The sequence below is a fragment of the Leucopleurus acutus genome, assembly GCF_964270905.1.
Source record: "Leucopleurus acutus genome assembly, chromosome: 2".
NCBI classification, from domain to species: Eukaryota; Metazoa; Chordata; class Mammalia; order Artiodactyla; family Delphinidae; genus Leucopleurus; species Leucopleurus acutus.
Window position 1 is genome coordinate 124,849,838 of NC_139143.1, and position 27,080 is coordinate 124,876,917.

The following is a 27,080-nucleotide window of genomic DNA, read 5'->3' on the forward strand; positions in this document are numbered from 1 at the left end:
AACTGACCACACTGCATTAAGAGGGACTTTGACAAGGGAGAGGCATTGAAAAGTCAAGTCAATAACAGTGGAAGTATAAGGTCTGAAGGAAGAACCGATAATCAAAGATCACATCTGATCAGAAACAATGCTGAGCCAATCCCATCTGGGTCCCAAGCAGCAAAGCCCATTTTAACAGAAGAGGGCAAGGATACTGCTTGGGATGTTCAGACAGTGGGAATGACAGAGGCCATTCATTTCAAATATTTCATTTTAAAATAAGACAAGGGGGATGAGAAGTAGTATAGATCCTCTAGGATGTACCCAAACCGGAAGTAGCCATGTAGCTGACACCTTCAAGCTTCTACACCTCAAAAACATCTATTTGTTTCCTCAAGAGGCAAATCCTCTAAGAAGTCATCTGCAGCCCACAGCATCTGTCTCAATGCAGAGAGGTTCAGAACGTCCATGACAGGCTCCAGCTCCCACTCTGACGTATAATTACTAACCACAAAGATGTCAGAAGAACAAATCCAAGTTCTCTGTGAACTGCCTCTAGCTGCAATACAGAATTTAAAACCCAGAAACCTTAAAACAGTGGAAAATACAATTTTATGTTGATATAAATTATGAAAGTAATATCAAAAAGTAGGAGCTTGGCAATACTTATCCTGTTGGAGAATGTGGAGACAGAGATCTGGCCCCGTAAAGGAATTTCTTCAAGAACTTCGCAAGTCAAGTTCTAATATCACTGCTAATTTTCATTTAGAACACACATAATAGATTCAATATGAGTTACAAACTAAAGATAACTAATAGATCCATACAAACTACTCTGAAATTGAAGAATTTTTAACACCCTTATATTAGAATCTATCATTTCCTTCAGCTTCCTTTTAAAGGTTATTCTCAGGATAAGTCTATTTTACTAGACTAGTTTAATGTTGATGTTTAATTCATGCTTAAACTAGTTTATTTGTGGAACCACACTGCCTGGGTTCAATGTAGGGCTCTGTCACTTCCTAACATTGTCAGTAAACTGGCAAATGCTTTACTCTGTGTGTTTTTGTTTATTTATCTATCAAATATGGTAATGACAGTATCCATCTCATAAGGTTGTTATAAGTATTGAATAAGAAAATCTATCACAGAGAGTGGCATGGACATATATACACTACCAAACGTAAAATAGATAGCTAGTGGGAAGCAGCTGCATAGCACAGGGAGATCACCTTGGTGCTTTGTGACCGCTAGAGGGGTGGGATAGGGAGGGTGGGAAGGAGGGAGATGCAAGAGGGAAGAGATATGGGAACATATGTATATGTATAACTGATTCACTTTGTTATAAAGCAGAAACTAACACACCATTGTAAAGCAATTATACTCCAATAAAGATGTAAAAAAAAAAAGAAAACCTATCACATATTTACTGCTCAACAAATATTAGCTATCATTATATCCTCCCAACTGTTGTTTCCACCTCCAGGTTCTTTTTGACTCCAGTCTATTGTGCACGTGGGCAGCAGATTAATTTTTGTGAAGCTTAACTTTGGTCACATCATTATTCTTTCAAAAAACATTGTTGTGATTCCACATAATGCACCTAATTAATAAAACCACTTCATGCAAATGTAACTTTCTCACTTTCTCTCTCCCTCCAAAGATCCAGCCCTCTGCTAAACTAAATGACTCCATGCTTCCCTTACATGCTGCCTTTTCCTTTATTGATGTATTGATTTATGTTGCCCCCAGGGCCTCAATATTTTTGCTTTTTTGTCCCTTCACTTACTGAATTAGTCCTCCTCCTTGAAAGCCATTTCCCAGTACCACCCCAGTAATGAAACCTTCCCCCATCCACTTTAATACAATTTTTTCCTTCTCTAAACTTTCAAAGCATATTATTTTTAATCATTTCTATTTATCATACTTGAGAAAGAAAAACGGAGCTGGAGGAATCAGGCTCCCAGACTTCTGACTGTACTACAAAGCTACAGTAATCAAGACAGTATGGTACTGGCACAAAAACAGAAATATAGGTCAAAGGACAGGATAGAAAGCCCAGAGATAAACCCACCCACATATGGTCACCTTATCTTTGATAAAGGAGGCAAGAATATACAATAGAGAAAAGACAGCCTCTTCAATAAATGGTGCTGGGAAAACTGGACAGTTACATGTAAAAGAATGAAATTAGAATACTCCACAAGACCATACACAAAAATAAACTCAAAATGGATTATAGACCTAAATGTAAGTCCAGGCACTATCAAACACTCAGAGAAAAACATAGGCAGAACACTCTATGACATAAATCACGCAAGATCCTTTTTGACCCACCTCCTAGAGAAATGGAAATAAAAACAAAAGTAAACAAATGGGACCTAATGAAACCTAAAAGCTTTTGCACAGCAAAGGAAACCATAAACAAGATGAAAAGACAACCCTCAGAATGGGAGAAAATATTTGCAAATGAAGCAACTGACAAAGGATCAATCTCCAAAAATTACAAGCAGCTCATGGAGCTCAATATCAAAAAAACAAACAACCCAATCCAAAATTGGGCAGAAGGCTTAAATAGACATTTCTCCAATGAAGATATACAGATTGCCAACTAACACATGAAAGAATGCTCAACATCATTAATCATTAGAGAAATGCAAATCAAAACTACAATGCGATATCATCTCACATCAGTCAGAATGGGCATCATCAAAAAATCTACAAACAATAAATGCTGGAGAGGGTGTGGAGAAAAGTGAACCCTCATACACTGTTAGTGGGAATGTAAATTGATACAGCCACTATGGAGAACAGTATGAAGATTCCTTAAAAAACTAAAAATAGAACTACCATATGACCCAGCAATCCCACTACTGGGCACATACCCTGAGAAAACCATAATTCAAAAAGAGTCATGTACTACAATGTTCATTGCAGCTCTATTTACAATAGCCAGGACATGGAAGCAACCTAAGTGTCCATTGACAGATGAATGGATAAAGAAGATGTGGCACATATATACAATGGAATATTACCCAGCCATAAAAAGAAACGAAACTGAGTTATTTGTAGTGAGGTGGATGGGCATAGAGTCTCTCATACAGAGTGAAGTAAGTCAGAAAGAGAAAAACAAATACCGTATGCTAACACATATATATGGAATCTAAAAAAAAACAAAAATGTTCATGAAGTACTTAGGGGCAAGACGGGAATAAAGACGCATACCTACTAGAGAATGGAATTGAGGACACGGGGAGAGGGAAGGGTAAGCTGGGACAAAGTGAGAGAGTGGTAGTGTATATATAGATATATATACACTACCAAATATAAAATAGCTAGTGGGAAGCAGACACATAGCACAGGGAGATCAGCTAGGTGGTTTGTGACCACCTAGAGGGGTGGGATAGGGTGTGTGGGAGGAAGGGAGACGCAAGAGGGAAGAGATATGGGGATATGTATATATGTATAACTGATTCACTTTGTTATAAAGCAGAAACTAACTCACCATTGTAAAGCAATTATACTCCAATTAAAACGTTTAAAAAAATGTAATTATGTATTCTGTTCTTGTCACTCTTTTAATAAACCTAGCATGTTCCTTCAAAAAAATAAAAGAAATAAAAACGGAAAAGAGGCTGGATAGATTTATTTGAATAATTTTTTGAACAAACTGTTATAAAAGGTGTATGATACTTAAAAGAGAAACAGAAATGGGTAATATTTGATACATTAAGAGCAGCTATTACTTTTAAATGTGATAAGCATATCATGCCTATGTTTAATAAAAGACACATATGACCTTATGTGTATATATATTTAATTTAAATATATATATATTTAAATGCATATTCATTTATGGATGAAATATTATGACTTCTCAGATCTTCTTCCAAATAATACAGGAGAGGAGAAAGTGGGTAGGCACAGATGAAACAAGATTGGCTATAAATAAAAAATTGTTGAAGCTATGTAAATGCAAATTCATTAAATTGTTTTGTCCACTTTTGCATAGGTTTAACATTCTCTAAATAAATATTTCTTTTAAAGAATATTTTAAAATAAACTTAACTACCTCTACAAGATAACTTTAAAGAATGAAAGAAGTTTGTATGAATATAAAAATAAAGCATGCTCTGTTTCTGGATAAAAACACTGGATATGTAAAGATGTATATCAACACTCAATATATAATTTTAATGTAATTTCAATCAAAGCATCAACAAGTCAAACACAAATACAAACAATCAAATAAAACACTAACAAGTTCATTTAGAAAAGAAAAAGTATATGTATAAAATAGTCCAAAACGTGAGAAATGAATAATGAATATGACATCCAGTTGGTTATCAAGACATAACTGATTGCTATGGCAATTAAAACAATTAGACAATATGGTAATAAAAGCAATATTATAAAGGAATTGAAAAATACATTAATAAGACAAACTATAGATTGCAAAACTAAATACCCATATTTAGAAGGGAAAGATACAACTTTCAATAAAATATGTTAGCACATTCGCCTATTCATTTGGAACAAGGTGAATTAATAATTAACTTAAGATCTAAATGTTTATAAAAAGGAACCGGAAAGTTTTTTTAAAAGGCAGACTAAAGTAGCTTTTCTCTTTCATCTCTTCCTTCCTCTTGCCTGGAATACCAACAGTGCTTAGCATGAACATCTTGAGAATATAAAGATGAAAACCACATGTCTTAGTCAGCTTGGGCTGCTATAACAAGTTACTGTATTGGTTTACTTAAACAACAAACTTTTATTTCTCATAGTTCTGGAAGCTAGGAAATCCAAGATCAAGGTGCTGGTAAATTTTGTGTGTGGTTAGACCCTGGTGTGTAGACAGCCACCTTCTTGCTGTGTCCTCATATGGCTGCAAGAGAGGTCATCTCTCTTGTGTTCTTTCTCACAAGGGCACTAATTGCATTCATGAGGGCTTCACCATCATGACCTAATCACCTCCCAAACTTGCTCTGTCTCCAAACATCATCACACTATGGATTAAGGCTTCAACATGTGAATGGAGGGTGGGGGGCAAACATTACATCTATAGCCTTATGCTGAGGATCTCAGAACAGAAAGTCAGAAGGACACATGAAATTAATAACCTTCCACACTTGCCCAAAGCGGCCTACCTTCAAACTTTCTGTTACATAAGAAAAATCACCCTTGTGAGTAAATTGATGTAGTTAGACTTCTGTTTCACATAGCCAAAAGCAATTGAATGTATAACAACATTCAGAGTTGTTATAACAACTATGAGAGAAGAACCCTATGGATGTTTTAATTCTTTATAAAATAAAATATCAAAAAGCAGAAAAAGATCTTGAACAAGAGTAGTTTAATAAAATAAATGTCAGTGCACTAGAGTCTAATATTGTCGATAGTGGGCAAAAATAAACATTTCAAGTATCAATTATACTTTCTCAATAATTAGCCAAATCTTACCTAGTATCTGTCAGGAATTCAGCCTTCTAAGATATAGGGTATGTCATCCATGCACAGCCCTTCTTCTTTCTCACTCAGCCCCATTGAGTCACACAGAATAAATGGCCGGGTGTTGCCATCCTTCCCATCCTTAATGAAATATGTTCTGTACTGCAGAGGGAAAAAAAAGTAACTTTAAAAGTTCATTTTCTAAAAAACTGTGAATTGAAATGAAGTCTACATGTAATGAAATTGATCAGCAAAAGACTTTTCAAATATAATTAACTTGAACAAAGAAGCAAAGGCTGAGTGACCTAGAACAGACTCACGTTTTCAGATACCCCAGTTGTCTTAGACCCCACCAAGGCCTGGTTTGTTACATGGCCTCGGAAAACAGACTTCACTGAGTTGAAAAAGCTAGACTTCCCAGCTCCAATTGGACCCAAAAGCAGAATTCGTATTTGGTGAACCAGGCCTCCATATGGGTCGGAAGTTCTTATAGCAGACAATAAGCTCTCCTTGAGCCTGTTTAGACAAGACAAGTTTAACAGTTGACTAAGGTTAGGTCACAAGACTCTACCATAAATTTTCCTAGAATTCAGTCTTTTTTCTCATATGTTATTATTTATTTTTGATTAGTATCTTGTATAAAAAGACACGAAAATATCTTATCTCAAATCCTATTGTAAAAGAAGTAAGAGTAACAGTTTTAACTAAAGACAATCAGACATAAAACCTTTCAGATTTAAGCATATATAAACCTTGGAATAAACAGCAATTATGTTAAACATGAAAATAAATTATCAATAATAAACTTCAAAAACCACAACATAATATGTGACTTTTGAGGTTTATAGAAGTAGAAAATTTCTAACATGTTCTTGAAGTTCATGATAGGTATTCCCCACCTGCCAACCACCCCTGCCCTGAAGTAGTTGAAACCAGCCATAGCTGTAAGAATTCTAAGCAAAAGTGTAGACATTCAGCCAAATAATTATTTCCTTTCAAGTATATAAAAACATTAGAAATGTCTTTCATCCACTCAGTGCTATTTTTGTTTTAACATTACTGTTATGAAATATTTTATGATTATAAATATAACTTGTTCTTGGTGATCCACAAGTTACCTGCTATAATTTGCACTACGAATTTTATTGACAAAACCTATAGTAGAGAGGGGGGACCTTGAAGATGGCGGAAGAGTAAGACGCAGAGATCACCTTCCTCCCCACAGATACACCAGAAATACATCTACACGTGGAACAACTCCTACAGAACACCTACTGAACGCTGGCACAAGACCTTAGACCTCCCAAAAGGCAAGAAACTCCCCATGTACCTGGGTAGGGCAAAAGAAAAAAAGAAAAAACAGAGACAAAAGAATAGGGACGGCACCTGCACCAGTGGGAGGGAGCTGTGAAGGAGGAAAAGTTTCCACACGCTAGAAGCCCCTTCGCGGGCGGAGCCTGCGGGGGACAGAGGGGGGAGCTTCGGAGCCTAGGAGGAGTGCACAGCAACGGGTGCGGAGGGCAAAGCGAGGAGATTCCCGCACAGAGGATCGGTGCCGACCGGCACTCACCAGCCCGAGAGGCTTGTCTGCTCACCCGCCGGGGCGGGCGGGGCTGCGAGCTGAGGCTCTGAGACCCGGGATTCGGTCTCGGGCGGAACGCAGGGAGAGGACTGGGGTTGGTGGCTTGAACATAGCCTGAAGGGGTTAGTGCACCACGGCTAGCCGGGAGGGAGTCCGGGGGAAAGTCTGCACATGCCGAAGAGGCAAGAGACTTTTTCTTCCCTCTTTGTTTCCTGGTGCGCGAGGAGAGGGGTTTAAGAGCGCTGCTTAAAGGAACTGCAGAGATGGGCGCGAGCCGCGGCTAAAAGCGCGGACCCCAGAGACGGGCGGGAGACGCTGGGGCTGCTGCTGCCGCCACCAAGGGGCCTGTGTGCGAGCACAGGTCACTCTCCACACCCCTCTTCCGCGGAGCCTGTGCAGCCCACCACTGCCGGGTTCCCGGGATCCAGGGACAACTTCCCCGGGAGAACGCACGGCGGGCCTCGGGCTGGTGCGGCGTCACGCCAGCCTCTGCCGCCGCAGGCCCGCCCCGCACGCAGTGCCCCTCCCTCCCTCACCACCCCCCCCCCCCGGCGTAAGTGCGCCAGAGCCCCCGATTCAGCGGCTCCTTTAACCCCGTCCTGTCTGAGCAAAAAACAGACGCCCTCCAGCGACCTACACGCAGAGGCGGGGCCAAATCCAAAGCGGAGCCCCTGTGAGCTGTGAGAACAAAGAAGACAAAGGGAAATCGCTCCCAGCAGCCTCAGAAGCAGCGGATTAAAGCTCCACAATCAACTTGATATACCCTCATCTGTGGAATACCTGAATAGACAAGGAATGATCCCAAATTGAGGAGGTGGACTTTGAGAGCAAGATCTATGATTTTTTTCCCTTTTCCTCTTTTTGTGAATGTGTATGTGTATGCTCCTGTGTGAGATCGTGTCTGTATAGTCTTGCTTCCACCATTTGTCCTAGGGTTCTATCCGTCCATGGTTTTTTTAAAAAAATTTTTTAAAAATTAATTTTAATTTTAATAACTTTATTATACTTTACCTTCTTTCTTTCTTTCTTTCTTTCTTTCCTTCCTTCCTTCCTTCCCTCCTTTAGACAACGAATCACCCCAAATTGAGGAGGTGGTCTCTGACAGCAAGATTTATGATTTTTCCCCATTTACCTCTTTTAGTGAGGGTGTATGTGTATGCTTCTGTGTAAGATTTTGTCTGTATAGCTTTGCTTCCAACATTTGTCCTAAGGTTCTATCCGTCCCTTTTTTTTTTTCTAAATAAGTATTTTTTAATTCAATAACTTTATTATACTTTATTTTATTTTTACTGTATCGTCTTTCTTTCTGTCTTTTTTCCTTCTTTCCCTCCTTCCTTCCTTCCTGCCTCCCTCCCTCCCTCCTTTCTTTCCTTCTTGCCTTCTTTCCTTCTTTGCTTCTTTCTTTCTTCCTTCCTTCCTTCCTTCCTTCCTTCCCTCCTTTCCTTCTTTCTTTCCTCATACTTCTACTAATTCCCTCTACTTTTTCTCCCTTTTATTCTGAGCCGTGTGGATGAAAGGCTCTTGGTGCTCCAGCCAGGAGTCAGGGCTCTGCCTCTGAGGTAGGAGAGCCAACTTCAGGACATTGGTCAACAAGAGACCTCCCAGCTCCACGTAATATCAAACAGTGAAAATCTCCCAGAGACCTCCATCTTAACACCAGCACCCAGCTTCACTCAACGACCAGCAAGCCACAGTGCTGGACAACCTATGCCAAACAACTAGCAAAACAGGAACACAAACCCACCCATTAGCAGAGAGGCTGCCTAAAATCATAATAAGGCCACAGACACCCCAAAACACACCACCAGACGTGAACCTGCCCACTAGAGAGACAAGATCCAGCCTCATCCACCACAACACAGGCACTAGTCCCCTCCATCAGGAAGCCTACACAACCCACTGAACCAACCTTAGCCACCGGAGACAGACATCAAAAACAGCGGGAACTATGAACCTGCAGTCTGCAAAAAGGAGACCTCAAACACAGTAAGATAAGCAAAATGAGAAGACAGAAAAACACACAGCAGATAAAGAAGCAAGATAAAAATGCACCAGACCTAACAAATGAAGAGGAAATAGGCAGTCTACCTGAAAAAGAATTCAGAATAATAATAGTAAGGATGATCCAAAATTTTGGAAATAGAATGGACAAAATGCAAGAAACAGTTAACAAGGACCTAGAAGAAATAAAGATGAAACAAGCAACAATGAAAAACACAATAAATGAAATTAAAAGTACTCTAGATGGGATCAATAGCAGAATAACTGAGGCAGAAGAACGGATAAGTGACCTGGAAGATAAAATAGTGGAAATAACTACTGCAGAGCAGAATAAAGAAAAAAGAATGAAAAGAACTGAGGACAGTCTCAGAGACCTCTGGGACAACATTAAACGCACCAACATTCGAATTATAAGGGTTCCAGAAGAAGAAGAGAAAAAGAAAGGGACTGAGAAAATATTTGAAGGGATTATAGTTGAAAACTTCCCTAATATGGGAAAGGAAATAGTTAGTCAAGTCCAGGAAGCACAGCGAGTCCCATACAGGATAAAAACAAGGAGAAATATGCCAAGACACATATTAATCAAACTGTCAAAAATTAAATACAAAGAAAGCATATTAAAAGCAGCAAGGGAAAAACAACAAATAACACACAAGGGAATCCCCATAAGGTTAACAGCTGATCTCTCAGCAGAAACCCTACAAGCCAGAAGGGACTGGCAGGACATACTGAAAGTGATGAAGGAGAAAAACCTGCAACCAAGACTACTCTACCCAGCAAGGATCTCATTCAGATTTGATGGAGAAATTAAAACCTTTACAGACAAGCAAAAGCTGAGAGAGTTCAGCACCACCAAACCAGCTTTACAACAAATGCTAAAGAAACTTCTCTAGACAAGAAACACAAGAGAAGGAAAAGACCTATAATAACGAACCGAAAACAATTTAGAAAATAGGAATAGGAACATACATATCGATAACTACCTTAAGTGTAAATGGACTAAATGCTCCCACCAAAAGACACAGATTGGCTGAATGGATACAAAAACAAGACCCTTATATATGCTGTCTACAAGAGACCCACTTCAGACCTAGAGACACATACAGACTGAAAGTAAGGGGATGGAAAAAGATATTCCATGCAAATGGAAACCAAAAGAAAGCTGGAGTAGCAATTCTCATATCAGACAAAATAGACCTTAAAGTAAGGACTATTAAAAGAGACAAAGAAGGACACTACATAATGATCAAGGGATCGATCCAAGAAGAAGATATAACAATTGTAAATATTTATGCACCCAACATAGGAGCACCTCAATACATAAGGCAAATACTAACAGCCATAAAAGGGGAAATCGACAGTAACACATTCATAGTAGGGGACTTTAACACCCCACTTTCACCAATGGACAGATCATTCAAAATGAAAATAAATAAGGAAACACAAGCTTTAAATGATACATTAAACAAGATGAACTTAATTGATATTTATAGGACACTCCATCCAAAAACAACAGAATACACATTTTTCTCAAGTGCTCATGGAACATTCTCCAGGATAGATCATATCTTGGGTCACAAATCAAGCCTTGGCAAATTTAAGAAAATTGAAATTGTATCAAGTATCTTTTCTGACCACAACGCCATGAGACTAGATATCAATTACAGGAAAAGATCTGTAAAAAATACAAACACATGGAGGCTAAACAATACACTACTTAATAACGAAGTGATCACTGAAGAAATCAAAGAGGAAATAAAAACATACCTAGAAACAAATGACAATGGAGACACAACTACCCAAAACCTATGGGATGCAGCAAAAGCAGTTCTAAGGGGGAAGTTTATAGCAATACAAGTCCACCTTAAGAAGCAGGAAACATCTCGAATAAACAACCTAACCTTGCACTTCAAGCAATTAGAGAAAGAAGAACAAAAAAAACCCCAAAGCTAGCAGAAGGAAACAAATCATAAAGATCAGATCAGAAATAAATGAAAAAGAAATGAAGGAAACAATAGCAAAGATCAATAAAACTAAAAGCTGGTTCTTTGAGAAGATAAACAAAATAGATAAACCATTAGCCAGACTTATCCAGAAGAAAAGGGAGAAGACTCAAATCAATAGAATTAGAAATGAAAAAGGAGAAGTAACAACTGACACTGCAGAAATAAAAAAGATCATGAAAGATTACTACAAGCAACTCTATGCCAATAAAATGGACAATCTGGAAGAAATGGACAAATTCTTAGAAATGCACAACCTGCCAAGACTGAATCAGGAAGAAATAGAAAATATGAACAGACCAATCACAAGCACTGAAATTGAAACTGTGATTAAAAATCTTCCAACAAAGAAAAGCCCAGGACCAGATGGCTTCACAGGCGAATTCTATCAAACATTTAGAGAAGAGCTAACACCTATCCTTCTCAAACTCTTCCAAAATATAGCAGACGGAGGAACACTCCCAAATTCCTTCTACGAGGCCACCATCACCTTGATACCAAAACCAGACAAGAATGTCACAAAGAAAGAAAACTACAGGCCAATATCACTGATGAACATAGATGCAAAAATCCTCAACAAAATACTGGCAAACAGAATCCAACAGCACATTAAAAGGATCATACACCATGATCAAGTGGGGTTTATTCCAGGAATGCAAGGATTCTTCAATATATGCAAATCTATCAATGTGATAAACCATATTAACAAATTGAAGGAGAAAAACCATATGATCATCTCAATAGATGCAGAGAAAGCTTTTGACAAAATTCAACACCCATTTATGATAAAAAACCCTGCAGAAAGTAGGCATAGAGGGAACTTTCCTCAACATAATAAAGGCCATATATGACAAGCCCACAGCAAACATCATCCTCAATGGTGAAAAACTGAAAGCATTTCCACTAAGACCAGGAACAAGACAAGGTTGCCCACTCTCACCACTCTTATTCAACATAGTTTTGGAATTTTTAGCCACAGCAATCAGAGAAGAAAAGGAAATAAAATGAATCCAAATTGGAAAAGAAGAAGTAAAGCTGTCACTCTTTGCAGATGACATGATACTATACATAGAGCATCCTAGAGATGCTACCAGAAAACTACTAGAGCTAATCAATGAATTTGGTAAAGTAGCAGGATACAAAATTAATGCACAGAAATCTCTGGCATTCCTATATAGTAATGATGAAAAATCTCAAAGTGAAATCAAGAAAACACTCCCATTTACCATTGCAAGAAAAAGAATAAAATATCTAGGAATAAACCTACCTAAGGAGACAAAAGACCTGTATGCAGAAAATTATAAGACACTGATGAAAGAAATTAAAGATGATGCAAATAGATGGAGAGATATACCATGTTCTTGGACTGGAAGAATCAACATTGTGAAAATGACTCTACTACCCAAAGCAATCTATAGATTCAATGCAATCCCTATCAAACTACCACTGGCATTTTTCACAGAACTAGAACAAAAACTTTCGCAATTTGTATGGAAACACAAAAGACCCCGAATAGCCAAATCAATCTTGAGAACGATGCCGCGGAGCGGCTGGGCCCGTGAGCCATGGCCGCTGAGCCTGCACGTCTGGAGCCCGTGCTCTGCAACGGGAGAGGCCACAACGGTGAGAGGCCCGCGTACCGCACAAAAAAAAAAAAAAAAAAAAAAAAAAAAAAAAAAAAAAAGTTCCACATTCTAATTAAATAAAGCAAATCATTCGAAAAATCAGATAGAACTGTATAAGATTACAGTAGAGTTCATTTATTCTCTATAGTTCCCTGTTTTTGAAATATTAATTAAAAAACAAAACCAGTGAAAGAGAAAAGCATGATCATTAGCAGTGATTTCACTCTGAAACTTTTTTCAAAGAAAGAAAAACGGGCAACTTTCTTCGCACACAGCTAGGAAACATTGGATGGCAGCAAGTCACTTACCGGTTTTTCAGAGTTGGACGAGGCTTCAACTGCTCTCTCTGATTTATGGAACCGCCACAGTTGGGACACTGAAGGTTCTGCTGAGATCAGTGGCTTCCTGTTCATAAGAAAGGAAAGTGAAACTCACAGCAGCAAAAAATCAGGAGACAGCAAGCCACCTGCTGTTAAGTTTCTTTTTCTCTAGTAAAAAAGAGACAGCAGCAAACAATCAGGAGACAGCAAGCCACCTGCTGTTAAGTTTCTTTTTCTCTAGTAAAAAAGAGACAGAAAACAAGAAAAAAATAAAAAGATTCCTGTTGAGCACAGGAAAAAGATCTTTGGTCCCCTCTGCAGCCCACATCTAGACATGCATGAAATGGCAATTATTAATTTAAAATTGTGATAAAATTAATAGTTAATAATTTCTTGTGCATATAACTATGTATTTGGCACTGTGCACCTACCTGCATTTTCCTAGTTTCTGCTCAAAACAATCTCATACAGTAAACACTATTAGCATCCCTATTTCTCAGAGTATGAAAATAAAACTTAAGGACATTAAGAGACTTTGCCCAAAGTAATGGAGCTGATAGAGTGGTGCAGCCATCTGGTATTCAAAACCCAGACTCTCTGCACTGGAACAAACAGGTTGTGATTTGGCTTTTCCTGAATGCATACGTAAGGCAGTGTGTGGCCTCTTTTCCTGTTTATATATTCATTCATTCAATACAGACTTAGATCCTGGGAAGGAAAATGCTGAGTAAGATAAAACCACTGCCCTCAGGGACCATGCTGTGTATTCAGGGAGACAGTCGGGTACACAGACAATTATGTTAGGGAGACAGTCGGGTACACAGACAATTATGTTAGTGTGCCGAGGGCTACAAGTGGAGTAAGAACGAGATTTTCTGGGGACCAGGATGATGGTGGCCTCACCCAGTCTTAGTGCACTAGGAAAAAGCTTGCTAAAAGATCAAAGTTTAGACTAAGACATGAATTACAAGGAAGAAGTGAAGCAAGAGAGAGCACAGTGTTATGAGACCTCCAATTATTTTAGTCTGACTGGAATGGAGTGACAACATCAGATTGGCAGGCAATGAGGCTAGGGAGGTGATCAGGGTTTTAAAAGACGCAGACATAGAGAATGGACTTGAGGACACGGGGAGGGGGCAGGGTAAGCTGGGATGAAGTGAGAGAGCGGCATGTAGTTATATACACTACCAAATGTAAAATAGATAGCTAGTGGGAAGCAGCCACATAGCACAGGGAGATCGGCTCAGTGCCTTGTGTCCACCTAGAGGGGTGGGATAGGGAGGGTGGGAGGGAGACGCAGGAGGGAGGAGATACAGGGATATATATATATATATCTGATTCACTTTGTTATACAGCAGAAACTAACAAACCCTTGTAAAGCAGTTATACTCCAATAAAGTTGTTTAAAAAAATAAACTGTACAAAATAAAAAATATATATACACACCTGGGGGGAAAAAAGTCTTATTTAAATTGAATTTTTATCAGGAAGACAACATTCGCACTCTAAAAGCAGGGGGTGGCATGGTCAAAATTGAATGTCTTAGAAAGAAAAGTGTATTTGTTGTTTTTTTGCTTTGTAACAAATACCATAAACCTAGAGGCTTTGAAACAACTCACATTTATTATGGCACAGTTTTTCCATGGATCAGGAGACCAGCATGGCTCAACTGGATTCTCTCCTCAGGGTCTCTCACTCAAGGTGTTGGCCAGGAGTGGTCTCATCTTTCTCTGGGAAAGCTCTTTCCGGTTACGGCAGAATTCAGTTCCGAGAAAGTGTAAGACTGAGGTCCCCTGTTCTTTACTCGCTGCCAGCCTGAGGCCACTCTCAGCTCCAAGAGGATGCTCCCAGTTCCTTGCCAATGGTCTCACTCATCTGAGGCTTACAAGACATGGTGGCAACAGAATCCTCCAAGGCCAGCAGCAGAATCTCCCTCGTGTCAAATCTCCTTCAGAGAGAACCCCTTTCTTTTAAGAGTTTACCTGATTGCATCAAGCCCACCCACTGAAGATAATCTCTCTTTTAAAGCCAATAAATTAATCATGGAAGTGGTATCCCATCATTTTCAGATCTCTCTCGCACTCAAGGGTAGAGAGTTACACAAGGGTGTAGGTCATGGGGGGGCCATCATAGATTTCTGACTATCACAAAGGGCAAGACTGAGATCAAAGAGACCACTTTTTAGCCTTTTGCATTTATTTATTTATTCAATCATTCATCCATTCATCTATCAGTCCTTTTTTTTCTTTTTTTTTTTTGAAGTATAATTGATTTACAGTACTGTGTTAGTTTCAGATATACAGTATAGTGATTCAGTATTTTTGCGGATTATGTTCCATTATAGATTATTATAAGATAAAGGGTATGATTCCCTGAGCTATACAGTAAATCCTTGTTGTGTATCTATTTTATGTATAGTAGTTTGTATCTGTTATTCCCATAACCCTACTTTGTCCACCCTCTCTTCCCTCTCCCCTTTGGTAACCCCAAGTTTATTTTCTATGTCTGTGAGTCTTTTTCAGTTTTGCATATAGTTTTATTTTTTATATTCCACATATAAGTGATATCATGTAATATTTGTCTTTCTCTGTCTGACTTCATTAAGTATAGTACTCTCTAGGTCCATCCATATTGCTGCCCATTTACTCTTCTTATTCCTGTGTTGTATACCTGAAACTATCATAACATTGTAAGCCAATTATACTTCAATTTAAAAAAAATTTAGTCAAACAGGAAAAAAAAAGATTCCGAGGTCTGCCTAGAGTAAGACTCTAAATCTAGACTCAGGCCTTAAAGACTGAAATGGCCAAAGTGTTTTGTCACTTGAGTTATTCCTGTAGCTGAATAGGGGGGCCACCTCCAAAAGCAGTGAGCATCCCCCACACTGTGTGTAGTTAGGAAGACCAGAGAGCCACGGCTGCCTCATCCGGGGGACAGAAAGGTATGGCCCTGCCTGCCTTCTCCTTCTTCGCGCTTCCTGTTGTTCTGCAACCTCTTCCAGATACAGACTCAGAGTCTCTAGCTTCCCAGTACTGTCTTGCTTTGAACATTTTGTTTTCTTTCCACTTATTTTGCGTCCTCATCCCATAATGCCTTCCTTTTCTATTTTCTTCCTCCTTAGCATTTTTCCTTCCTTGGCTTTCTTCCTTCTCCTCTGTGGTTAGTCTCCACTTCTGCTTGTTATTCCTCAGCTGCTTAATATACATTTGAAGAATGAATTAAATTAAACAGATGAATGACAATTTAGAAACCCCCAAGGTTAAAGAAGAGCCTGGTCATGACCATTGTGACCCATTTTCTAAAGAGAAAGTAGAGCATATTTAAAGAAAAATGTCTCTTTGAGAAAATAAAAATAATGAAAATAAATATTTTCCTATGATTAAATAATTTCCTTTCCTTATGATTAAACATACAACTATTCATTTATTGATTTCTTATTATTCTGCATTGTAGATGAACAGTGAACTGATTTTAATATGATACTCAGACATAGGCTCAGGAAGAACAGCCTACAATGCTTATGTAATTTCACATTTGGGGCTACAATAAACTGTGGTATGAAAAATGTCAAATTTACCAATTCTACTACATTTAACATTTTTATTATTAAATGAAAAAGAATGTTGCATAATAAAATTTTCACAGTAATCATGAGCATAAAATAGAAATATATTTAAAAGAGATAAAAATTTCACTCTTCCAACTCAAGTATGTTAAATCATCGTTTTCTTTAAATCGATTTATTCATTTCTGAATCCCTCTCCCAGAGTGTTGGGAATTTATGCTCTGGCATTTGGGGAACTCTTCACTTTCAGAATTGCACCAAGAACATTGAATCCAGCAGCAGGACAGTACATGTCCTGAAGCAGTTAGGGCATGTGTCCTAAGCAAACTATCCCAGTGACAGGAGCTTGACTGGGCCCCTTCTCCCTTGACTCCTGGACAAGACTACTTCCAGTTTCCCTGTTGATATCCATGTAACACATTCCTGTTCTTTAAGTCAATGAGCATTGACTATTGTTGCTTATAACAATAGAACCCTAACAAACCTGCATTTACTTCTCTATTAACACTCTCACATCCTGGATGATTTGATTTGGTCCCATACTCTATTTTTCTTTTCTTTTTTTTTTTTTTTTTGTATATGGTACAATTAGTGTTTTTATTGAAATACAGTTAATTTACAATGTTGTGTCAGTTTCAAGTGCACAGCAAAGTGATTCAGTGATATATATATATATATATAATATATATATGTATATAATATATTCTTTTTCAGATTTTTTTCCATTAAAGATTATTACAAGATATTGAGTATAGTTCCCTATGCTATACAGTCAGTGCTTATTATTTATCTATTTTATATATAGTAGTGTGTATCTGTTAATCCCAAACTTCTAATTTATCCCTCCCCTGCCCCCTTTCCCCTTTGGTAACCATAAGATTGTTTTCTATGTCTGTGAGTCTGTTTCTGTTTTGTAAATAAGCTAATTTGTATCGTTTTTTTTAGATTCCACAAATAAGTGATATCATGATATTTGTCTTTCTCTGCCTGATGTACTTCACTTAGTATGATAATCTCTAGGTCCATCCATGTTGCTGAAAAAAGCATTATTTCATTATTTTTTAAGGCAGAATAATATCCCATTGTGTATCTATATATATCACCTCTTCGTTATCCATTCATCTGTCTATGGACACTTAGGTAGCTTCCATGTCTTGGCTATTGTAAATAATGCTGCTGTGAACATTGGGGCACATGTATCTTTTCAAATTAGAGTGTTCCTCTTTTCCAGATATAAGCCCAGGAATGGGATTGCTGGACCATGTGGTAACTCTATTTTTAGTTTTTTTAAGGAATCTCCACACTGTTTTCCTTAGTGTTTGCATCAATTTACATTCCCACCAACAGTGTAGGTTTCCCTTTTCTCCACACCCTCTCCAGCATTCATTATTTGTAGACTTTTTGATGATGGCCATTCTGACCAGTGTGAAGTGATACCTCATTGTAGTTTTAATCTGTATTTCTCTAATAATTAGAAATGTTGAGCATCTTTGTATGTGCCTCTTGGAGATCTCTATGTCTTCTTTGGAGAAATGTGTATTTAAGTCTTCTGCTCATTTTTTGATTTGATGAAACCTTAAGACTCCACACAAAAAGTATTAGAACTGATAAACAAGTTCAGCAAGGTAGCAGGATACAAGATTAACATACAGAAATCTGTTGAAGTTCTTTACACTAACAATGCAATATCAGAAAGAGAAAGTTTTTTAAAATCCCTTTTAAAATTGCATCAAAAGAATAAAATACTTAGGAATAAATCTGACCAAAAAGGTGAATGACTTATATGCTGCAAACTATAAAACATTGGTAAAGGAAACTGAAGGTGATTCAGAGAAATGGAAAGATATCCCATGTTCTTGGACTGAAAGAATTAATATTGTTAAAATGGACATACTACCCAAAGCAATCTACAGCTTTAATTCAATCCCTATCAATTTACTCATGACATTTTTCATAGAACTAGAACAAATAATCAAAAAATTCATATGGAACCATAAAAAACCCAGAATTGCCAAAACAACAAAGCTAGAGGTATAACCATCTCAGACTTCAGACAATACTACAAAGCTACAGTAATCAAAACAGCATGGTATTGGCACAGAAAACAGACATATGGATTAATGGAACAGAATAGAGAGCCCAGAAATAAACCCACACACCTACAGTCAATGAATCTTCAACAAAGGAGGCAAGAATATACAATGGTCAAAAGACAGTCTCTTCAGCAAGTGGTGTTGGTAAAGCTGGACAGCCGCATGTAAATCAATGAAGTTAGAACACTCCCTCACACCATACACAAAAATAAACTCCAGATGGCTTAAAGACTTAAATATAAGACATGACATCATAAAATTCCTAGAAGAGAACATAGGCAAAACATTCTCTGACATAAATCGTAACAATGTTTCCTTAGGTCAGTCTCCCAAGGCAAAAGAAATAAAAGCAAGAATAAACAAATAGGACCTAATGAAACTTACAAGTTTTTGCACAGCAAAGAAAACCATAAACAAGTTGAAAAGACAACCTACAGACTGGGAGAAAATATTCACAAATGAGCAAATGACAAGGGCTTAAATTCCAAAATATACAAACAGCACATATAACTCAATATCAAAAAAACAAACAGTCCCTTACTTTAAATACCACCTATGTTGATATGCCAAGGACTCTTAAATGCATGTCTTCAGTCCTGACCTCTTCCCAGAACATCAGGCTGACCACTTGATATCTCTACTGGATGTCTAAAAAGCATTTAAGTTTTTAACAGGCCTACAACAAAACCTGCCTTCAAACATGACCTCACTCCTCCCCTAGTAGTTCCTGTTTTAGTTAAGGATACCAATACCCATCTAGCTTTATTCAGACAAAGCCTAGGAATTCTTAATTTCTCTTTTTTTTTTCACTCCATATCCAAATTATGAGCAAAGCTGTCACTACAAAATATTTTTCTCTCTAATATCCCTAGTGTAGACTATTATCTTATTTAACTTAGATAGTGATACAAGCTCTGTTTTGGTGTTTCAGTTACCTGTTGTTGCATAACAAAGTACCTCTAACGTTTACTGAGTTAAAACAATGACAATTATTTATCAGGATTCTCTGCATTCACCATTAAGTGCTTCTGTTTCACTTGATTTTGGCTGGGGTGTAGAACAGCCAGAAGTCCAAAATGACCTCACTCCCAAGGCTGGAAGTTGGAAGTTGTTTCTGGCTGCTGGTTAGTAGCTTTCCTGGGGCTGTTGGCTAGAAGTCTTGATTTTCTCTGACATGGTTGCTTGGCTTTCTCACAGTATAATGAGCCATAAGTTGATTCTTTGCAAAGACAAAACTGATAAACTCCCAGCAAGACAGATCTAGAGAATGAGAGAGAGAGAGAATGAGAGGTAGAGAACACAAATGATCAACATAAGATATGAAAGAGTAGGCATCACTATCACTACTTACCTAATCCTAAAGACATTAAAAATATAATAAAGATATTATTAGCAGCTTACATCAACATATTTGACAATATATATAAAATGGAAATTTTTCTAGAAAAACCCAACTTAAAACTGATAGAAGAAAAAATAGAAAATTTAAAATTTCCACTCTCTAATAAAGAAATTAAATCTTTTATTTAAAATCTTTCCACAAAGAATCATGAACAGACAAAAAGTTATAAAAATATCCATCAAACACATGAAAAGATGTTCAAAAACACTCACAATTAGAGAAATGAAAATGTAGAAAGTGCTGCTATACCGTTTCTCAATTGTATTTAATTTTTTTAAATTTAAATTATGGCACATTCTGTTGGTGAAACTAAAGGGAAACAAGCACTCATATATTACTGGTGGGAATGCAAGCTGGTACAGCCTTTCAGGAGGGGAAATGAACAATAGGTAAGAAAAGTACATATGTCCTTACCTTTCGGCCAACAATCCCACCTCTAAGAATCTACCGTGAAGATATGCTTCCAACAATGCAAAAATACATATACACAGGGTTATTCATTACAGCATTCTTTGTAATTGCAAAATGTTAGAAACAACATAAATGCCTATATATAGGAGATCAGGTGAAGAAATGGTACAATACACAATGGAGAATTATGCTGTATAAAAAAATCTCTATGAACTGATATGAAGTAATTTCCAGAATTTACTATTAAGTGAAAAAAGTAAGTGCAAATAAGAGTATCTATAGTCATCTACCTTTCATGTAAGAAAGAATGTAAGAAAATATACATGTATCCACTCATTTGTGCAAAAGAAATACAGTCAGCCTTCCATATTCATGGGTTCCACATCCACAGATTCAACCAAATGTAGATTGAAAATATGCAGAAACAAATTCCAGAAAGTTCCAAAAAACAAAGCTTGAACTTGCCACACACCAGCAACATAGTGTTTACATTGTATTTACTACCATTTACATAGCATTTATATTGTATTAGTTATTATAAGTAATCTAGATATGATTTAAAGTATTCCAGAGAATGTGCGTAGGCTATATACAAATACTACTCCATTTTATATATAGGACATGAGCATCTGTGGATTTGGGTATCTACTGGGGGTCCAGAAACCAATCCTCCCAGGGATACCAAGGGATGACTGTACAGGAATGCTAAACCAGAAACTAAAGGGATTGATTACTAATGGGGTAGGGAAGGTGTAGAGTAAAAGGGGGACTGAAAAAGCATAGTAGGTATGAGGAAGGAACATCACTTCTCTAAGTATGTCCTTTGGTTTGCCTCTTACTCGTAGAACTATAGTAATGTTTCACATACCAAAACAAATAAATAAACAATTTAAATCAATCAAGATGTGGGAGGATCCCAAAATACAATATGAACTGTAACAAAGGAACTTAACCTAACCATGTGCCCAGAAATGATGGAACCACATTGAAGGAGAGGGAGGGAGAAGAAAAGAACTAACCTAGGTAACTGAGAAAAACAGTACTTTGACTAAATACTCTAATGCTAAAGACAAAAAGAACTGTAAAACACCTTATTCCAGTTATTAAATGTGTTAGCAATAGGGGTTTCGGTTAGCAGTTTTGAAATAAATTAATGTTTGTTCCAACTAGAATTGAAGGAAAATTAAATATATTGTAAATAATAATAACTATGCTTCTTTTTGCCAAAGAAATTACAAATAAGAAAAGGAAGAAGGCTAGCAGGAATCCTGTAGTGCTGTATTAGAATTGCAGGAATTGGTATAAGCACACATACAGATAGATAGATACAGAAATATAGATGTATGTGTATGTGTGGATTAGTATGCAACATATATTCCCAGATCCGTCAACTAAGAAATGACTATCTTGTGGTGCCAGAACGTGAGACGGTGCTCCAAAAAAATGTCAAAAATACACAGGATGACTGAAGGGGAAATAATTTGAGAAGCAAAATAAATAATAATCATATTAGTTTATAACACATAGAATAAAATAAATAGCCATGAACTCATCCTGATATAAATAATTTAATATGTAAATAAATGAATGACAAAGTACAGCTCTGAATTCCAATTAATAAGTGTAGGAAAAATGAGGGAAATAGAAAATCAATATTAGGTAAATTCCGTAAGATGCATCAATGTATGCTAAAATTAATGAGTTGTAAGTTTGAGGAAAAATAGGACATTTACAGAGTCTCAAAGTATCTCCGCCAAGATATTTATTAATTTTGAAGGAAAAAAATAGTATCTTAAATAGACAAATTCTGCAGACACCACCTTAACTAGGTAATTGAGGTTAACATTAACAGGATAAATATATTGCTATTATGTACTCCTAGTTATCATGCACTGAGAAGAACATATAACTTTTATGGTATTCTTGGTAAAATGCATAACTTTCATCTACTCATAAGAAAATATCAGACAAAGTCGTATCGAAGGCCATTTTACAAAAAAAAGCTGAACAGAAATCTTCAAAAGTGTCAAGGTCATAAAAGACAAGAATTAAGAATTAAGAATTAAGAACTGTCACAGACTGAAGGAGACTAAGAAGACAACTAAATACAATGTGTGATCTTAGATGGATCCTGGGACAAAGGCATTAGTAGAAAAACTGACAAAATTTGAATGATGTCTGTAATTTAGTTAATAGTATAACACCAATGTTAATTTCCTAGTTTTGATAATTGTATTATGATTATGGGAAATGTTAATATTAAGGGAAACTGAGTTGAGAGTATGTAGGAACTTTACAGGAACTCTCTGTACTATGTCTGCAACTTTTCTGTAAGTCTAAACTACTGCAAAATAAAAATTAAAAGAAAAATCTCACAAAGAAAACCCCAAACCCAGGTAGTTCTGTTAGTGAAATCTTTTAAATATAAGAAGAATGAATAATACAAACATTATACAAAACTTTCAAGAACACTTCCCAAATCTTGAGATCAGTTAATGTAGATACAAAACTTGAGATCAGAGTAACCTATGTACAAAACTTGACAGGGACATTATAAGACAAGAAAGGAAAACTATAAACCACTATCAACATATATACAAAAATCTTAAACAGTATTTAGGAAATTGAATCTATCAGTGAATAAAAAAGATAGTACATCCCAACGACTTCGGTTCATTGCAGTAACGCAGAGTGTTTTTACATTAGAAAAGCAACTAATTTGACGTATTAATAAACAAAAAGTTTTGAAACAATATAAGATCTACACAAAGAGAAAATACTTAATAAAATTTGACACCCACTCATGATTTTAAAATAATAATAAAATCCTTAACAAACTAGGAATAGAAGGAACCTTCCTAATCTAATAAAGAGTATCTAATGATAAATAACTACAGTATGCATCACCCTTAATGGTGTAATACTGAATTTTTTTTCCCAAGAGAAACAGTATCTGCTATTACCAGTTCTATTTAACCTCGTATTGAAGGTGTTAAATGTAAACATGCAATAAGTCAAGATACAGAAATAAAAGGCATAAGAATTAGAAGGAAAAAGTAAATTCAGTGATTTGCATAAGTGTTAAATGTGTATGTGGAAAAATACAGAAGACTGTGCAGGCACACTGTTAGCAATAATATGTGAATTTAGCAAGTTCAGTGAATAAAAGGCAAATTGTGAAAAATCAGTTAGATTCCTATATAACAATAACAAAATACTAAATATAAAAGATACCATTTACAATAACATCAATGCATGTTAAAAAAAGTAATAAATCTATCAAATGTTGTACAAGAATAGAACTAACTAAATGGAAAAACGTACCATGTTCAGAGTGGAAGACTTTATTTTAAAGATACTATGTCAACCTGGATAAAATCAGGAGAAAGAAACCACACTGTAATTGAATCTGGGAAAGTTTAATACAAAGAACTATTTATAGTAACAGAGGGTTGTAACAATGACAGATTGTCTAGAAGTAAAAACTAAAAACTTCATAAATAGTAGATATAAGGAACAGTCATACCCTTAGGACGAGTTAGCACACACAGCCAGACGTCCCAGTATGGCAAAGAACCCCGGATCTTAAGTATGGCAGTGGCTTTCTAAATGGCAAAGAAATGCCTGTTGCGTGCATTGGTGGAAATTTCTGGAAATTTACTCTCTGGGCTGCTGGGGAAAGTTGCTCAGACAGCGGTGTCTCACTGGAGTCATGCTGGCACAAAACACCCGAGGTGGGGTATTGGGGAACGCTGCAGGCTGCTGGGTGCTTCTGGCTGCCATGCACTGCAGGAGCCTGGTACTGGAATAGCCAGCTGTGCATGCTGCGGGAGCTGGACCCTGGAGAAGCCATGCACGCTCCAGCATTTGCAGAACCGGGAAGCAAAAACCTTCTCTTGCAATGTCTCTCCAGTGCCCTCTACTAACAATGCTCAACTTCATACCAACTGACAAAGGGAAAACATTTAAAAGGACAATTTTCATCAGAGACTGGGCAATAAAGAGTGAATTTGGAGCCAGGAGGCAATAAATTGATAACTGGAACAGAAGAAGAACACCACCCAAACTGGAGGACTCACTATTATAAAACTATTATAAAAACATCATTAAGATAGTGTGTGATTGATGAAAGATAGAGAAATTGACCAGTTGAACAGAATAGAGTCTATAGAGACAGATTCACACATACACAGTCGCCTGATTAATGATAAACACACACTGCAGTACAGTGAAGAAAGGATAGTTCATTCAATAAATGGTTCTGAGTCAATTAGAAGACCAAACAGAAAAAAATTAATTTTGACCCTACTCAAAAATTAATTCTAAATGGATTACAAATCTGAATGTAAAAGGTAAAACAATCACATTTTTAGTAGAAAACTATATGGAACATTTCCAGACTTTGGAGTAGGCAAAGCATTCTTAAATAGGGTGCAAAAAGCAGTAACTATAAAATCTGATAAAGTGAAAAATATTAAAATTAAGGATTTCTTATCAAAAGACACACCTGTAGGAATGAAAATACATCTCACAAATTTGGAGAGGAGATTCCCAATTCGTATGTGCAACAGAGAATTCATATCCAGAATATTTCAAGAACAGGTACAAATCAGGAGAGACAAACCAACAGAAAAATGAGTGCTTCATAAATGGTGAATAGACAAATGCAAAGTATTCAACTTCATCAATAATCAAGAAAGTAAAAATTAAAACCACAATGATATATCACTATTCACCTATCAGACTGACCAAAATGATAAAGATCAACCAAGTGTTGGCTAGAATGTGGCACAATGACAATTCTGGTTGTGGAAGTATAAACTGGTAAAACCATTTTAAAAGCTTCCCTGTTGGCGCAGTGGTTGAGAGTCCGCCTGCCAATTCAGGGGACGCGGGTTCGTGCCCCGGTCCGGGAAGATCCCACATGTCGCGGAGCGGCTGGACCCGTGAACCATGGTCGCTGAGCCTGAGCATCCGGAGCCTGTGCTCCGCAACGGGAGAGGCCACAGCAGTGAGAGGCCCGCATACTGCAAAAAACAAACAAACAGAAAACACTAGTGGGCAATATCAATGAATGCTGAGTATAAAGGTACCTTATGACTCAGCAATTCTACCACCTATGCATTCTCCTATCCATATTCATCACAGAACACGCACAAGAATGTTCATAGCAGCACTGTTTGTAATGGTCCCAGACTGAAAACTCCTCAATGCCCATTAGCAATAGAACAAATAAATATGGTATATTCACAAAATGAAATACTGTACAGCAATGAGAGCAAAAGAATGATATCTTCATATCATGAACCCCACAAGCAATGTTAAATGAAAAATGGGAAAAGGATGGGAAAAGAATGCATAATGTATGATTTATCAATGTTCAAGTATAGTCAAAACCTACCTATGGTGTTAAAAATCAGAATAGTGGCTGCCCTTGCAGGAGCAGTGACTAGAAGCAGGAACAATGGGAGTGTTCTTGGTGTTAGTAATATTCTTATTCTTGATCTGGGTGCTGGTTACATAGGTATGTTCAATTTATAATAATTTATTGAGCTATACACTTGTGATTTGTATACTTTTCTGTATGTGTTATACTTCTATAAGTTGCTTTTAAAAGAGAGAAAAGGAAACAAAAACAAACAATGACATCAAATTAATAAATATGGTACAATTAACTCATACTTCAAACATTGGGTATAAGATAAGAAAAATCTAACGAATTCTAGTTACAGTCTTCGTTTGGAATAATATTATCCTGCCACAAGGGGGTTCCGTTGCTACACTCCTTTACTTATGACACTACATATTTTCTAGATTCTTTTGGTGTTCTGATGCATTTTACCTATTTATCTTTGAAGGGTTCAACAAGGCACACTCTTTACTGAAAATCTGTAAATCTACAGAATAGAATATAGCATGAAGCCTCTCCACAATTACTCCAAAAATGGTCATCCAACAAGTAGTGGAAGATGTTTCTTCAAACTCTTAATCTGATTACTAGAAAGTGTATCCTAATCTAATATTTAAACCTATCCCCTTGTCATTTCTAGCCTTTGTTCTTGCTCTGCCTCTCAGGACTGAATTTCTCTGTTTTAGGCAGAGTATAAGCTTTCTATTAAGGCAACTGAGGTATGTTTATCAACTACATCCTATCTCTAACTTTTTAAACTGATAGTTGGGTAGCACCCACAGATTTTTTTTTCTGGGTGTTGTCATGTTTAAATCTTTTGTACAAACACGTTTCAGGACTCTGTTAATCCTTATGTTAATCCTTATTAATTTTCTGTTAAATTTAGACAATTATGTCAACCTACCGTGCTATTTTTAATCTAATTTGATTTTCAAATTAGATTCCACAAGTCTTGTGTTACACACAAATGTAAATGAATGTCTCCTACCTCATAAGGTGCCTAGCATATAGTAATAACTCAGTAATATTCATTTAAGTCAATTCGGTGAAATAATGTATTCAAAGAAGAGAGCATTTGAACCCAAATAATTATAAATTTAATTTACATTTCTCTATCTTGTCTACATATATTTACATTTCTCTATCTTGTCTACATATATTTACATTTCTCTATCTTGTCTACATATATTTTATGTCTACAGCATTACCCAAGTCTTTAGGTCGAGCAAATCTACTTCACA

At 36.8% G+C, this 27,080-nt stretch overlaps 1 protein-coding gene across 1 annotated transcript; it reads right to left on the minus strand.

Annotated features, from left to right (window-relative positions):
* Nucleotides 1–350: 350 nt before the first annotated feature.
* Nucleotides 351–24,371, minus strand: LOC309974491 (interferon-induced protein 44-like; the record flags this gene model as incomplete). The annotated part of the gene is given in 7 exon segments (XM_082859145.1): nucleotides 351–508; nucleotides 511–538; nucleotides 5,446–5,457; nucleotides 5,461–5,589; nucleotides 5,748–5,936; nucleotides 12,947–13,043; nucleotides 24,091–24,371. Coding segments are annotated over 7 exon segments (894 nt in total).
* Between the last annotated feature and the right edge of the window lie 2,709 nt (nucleotides 24,372–27,080).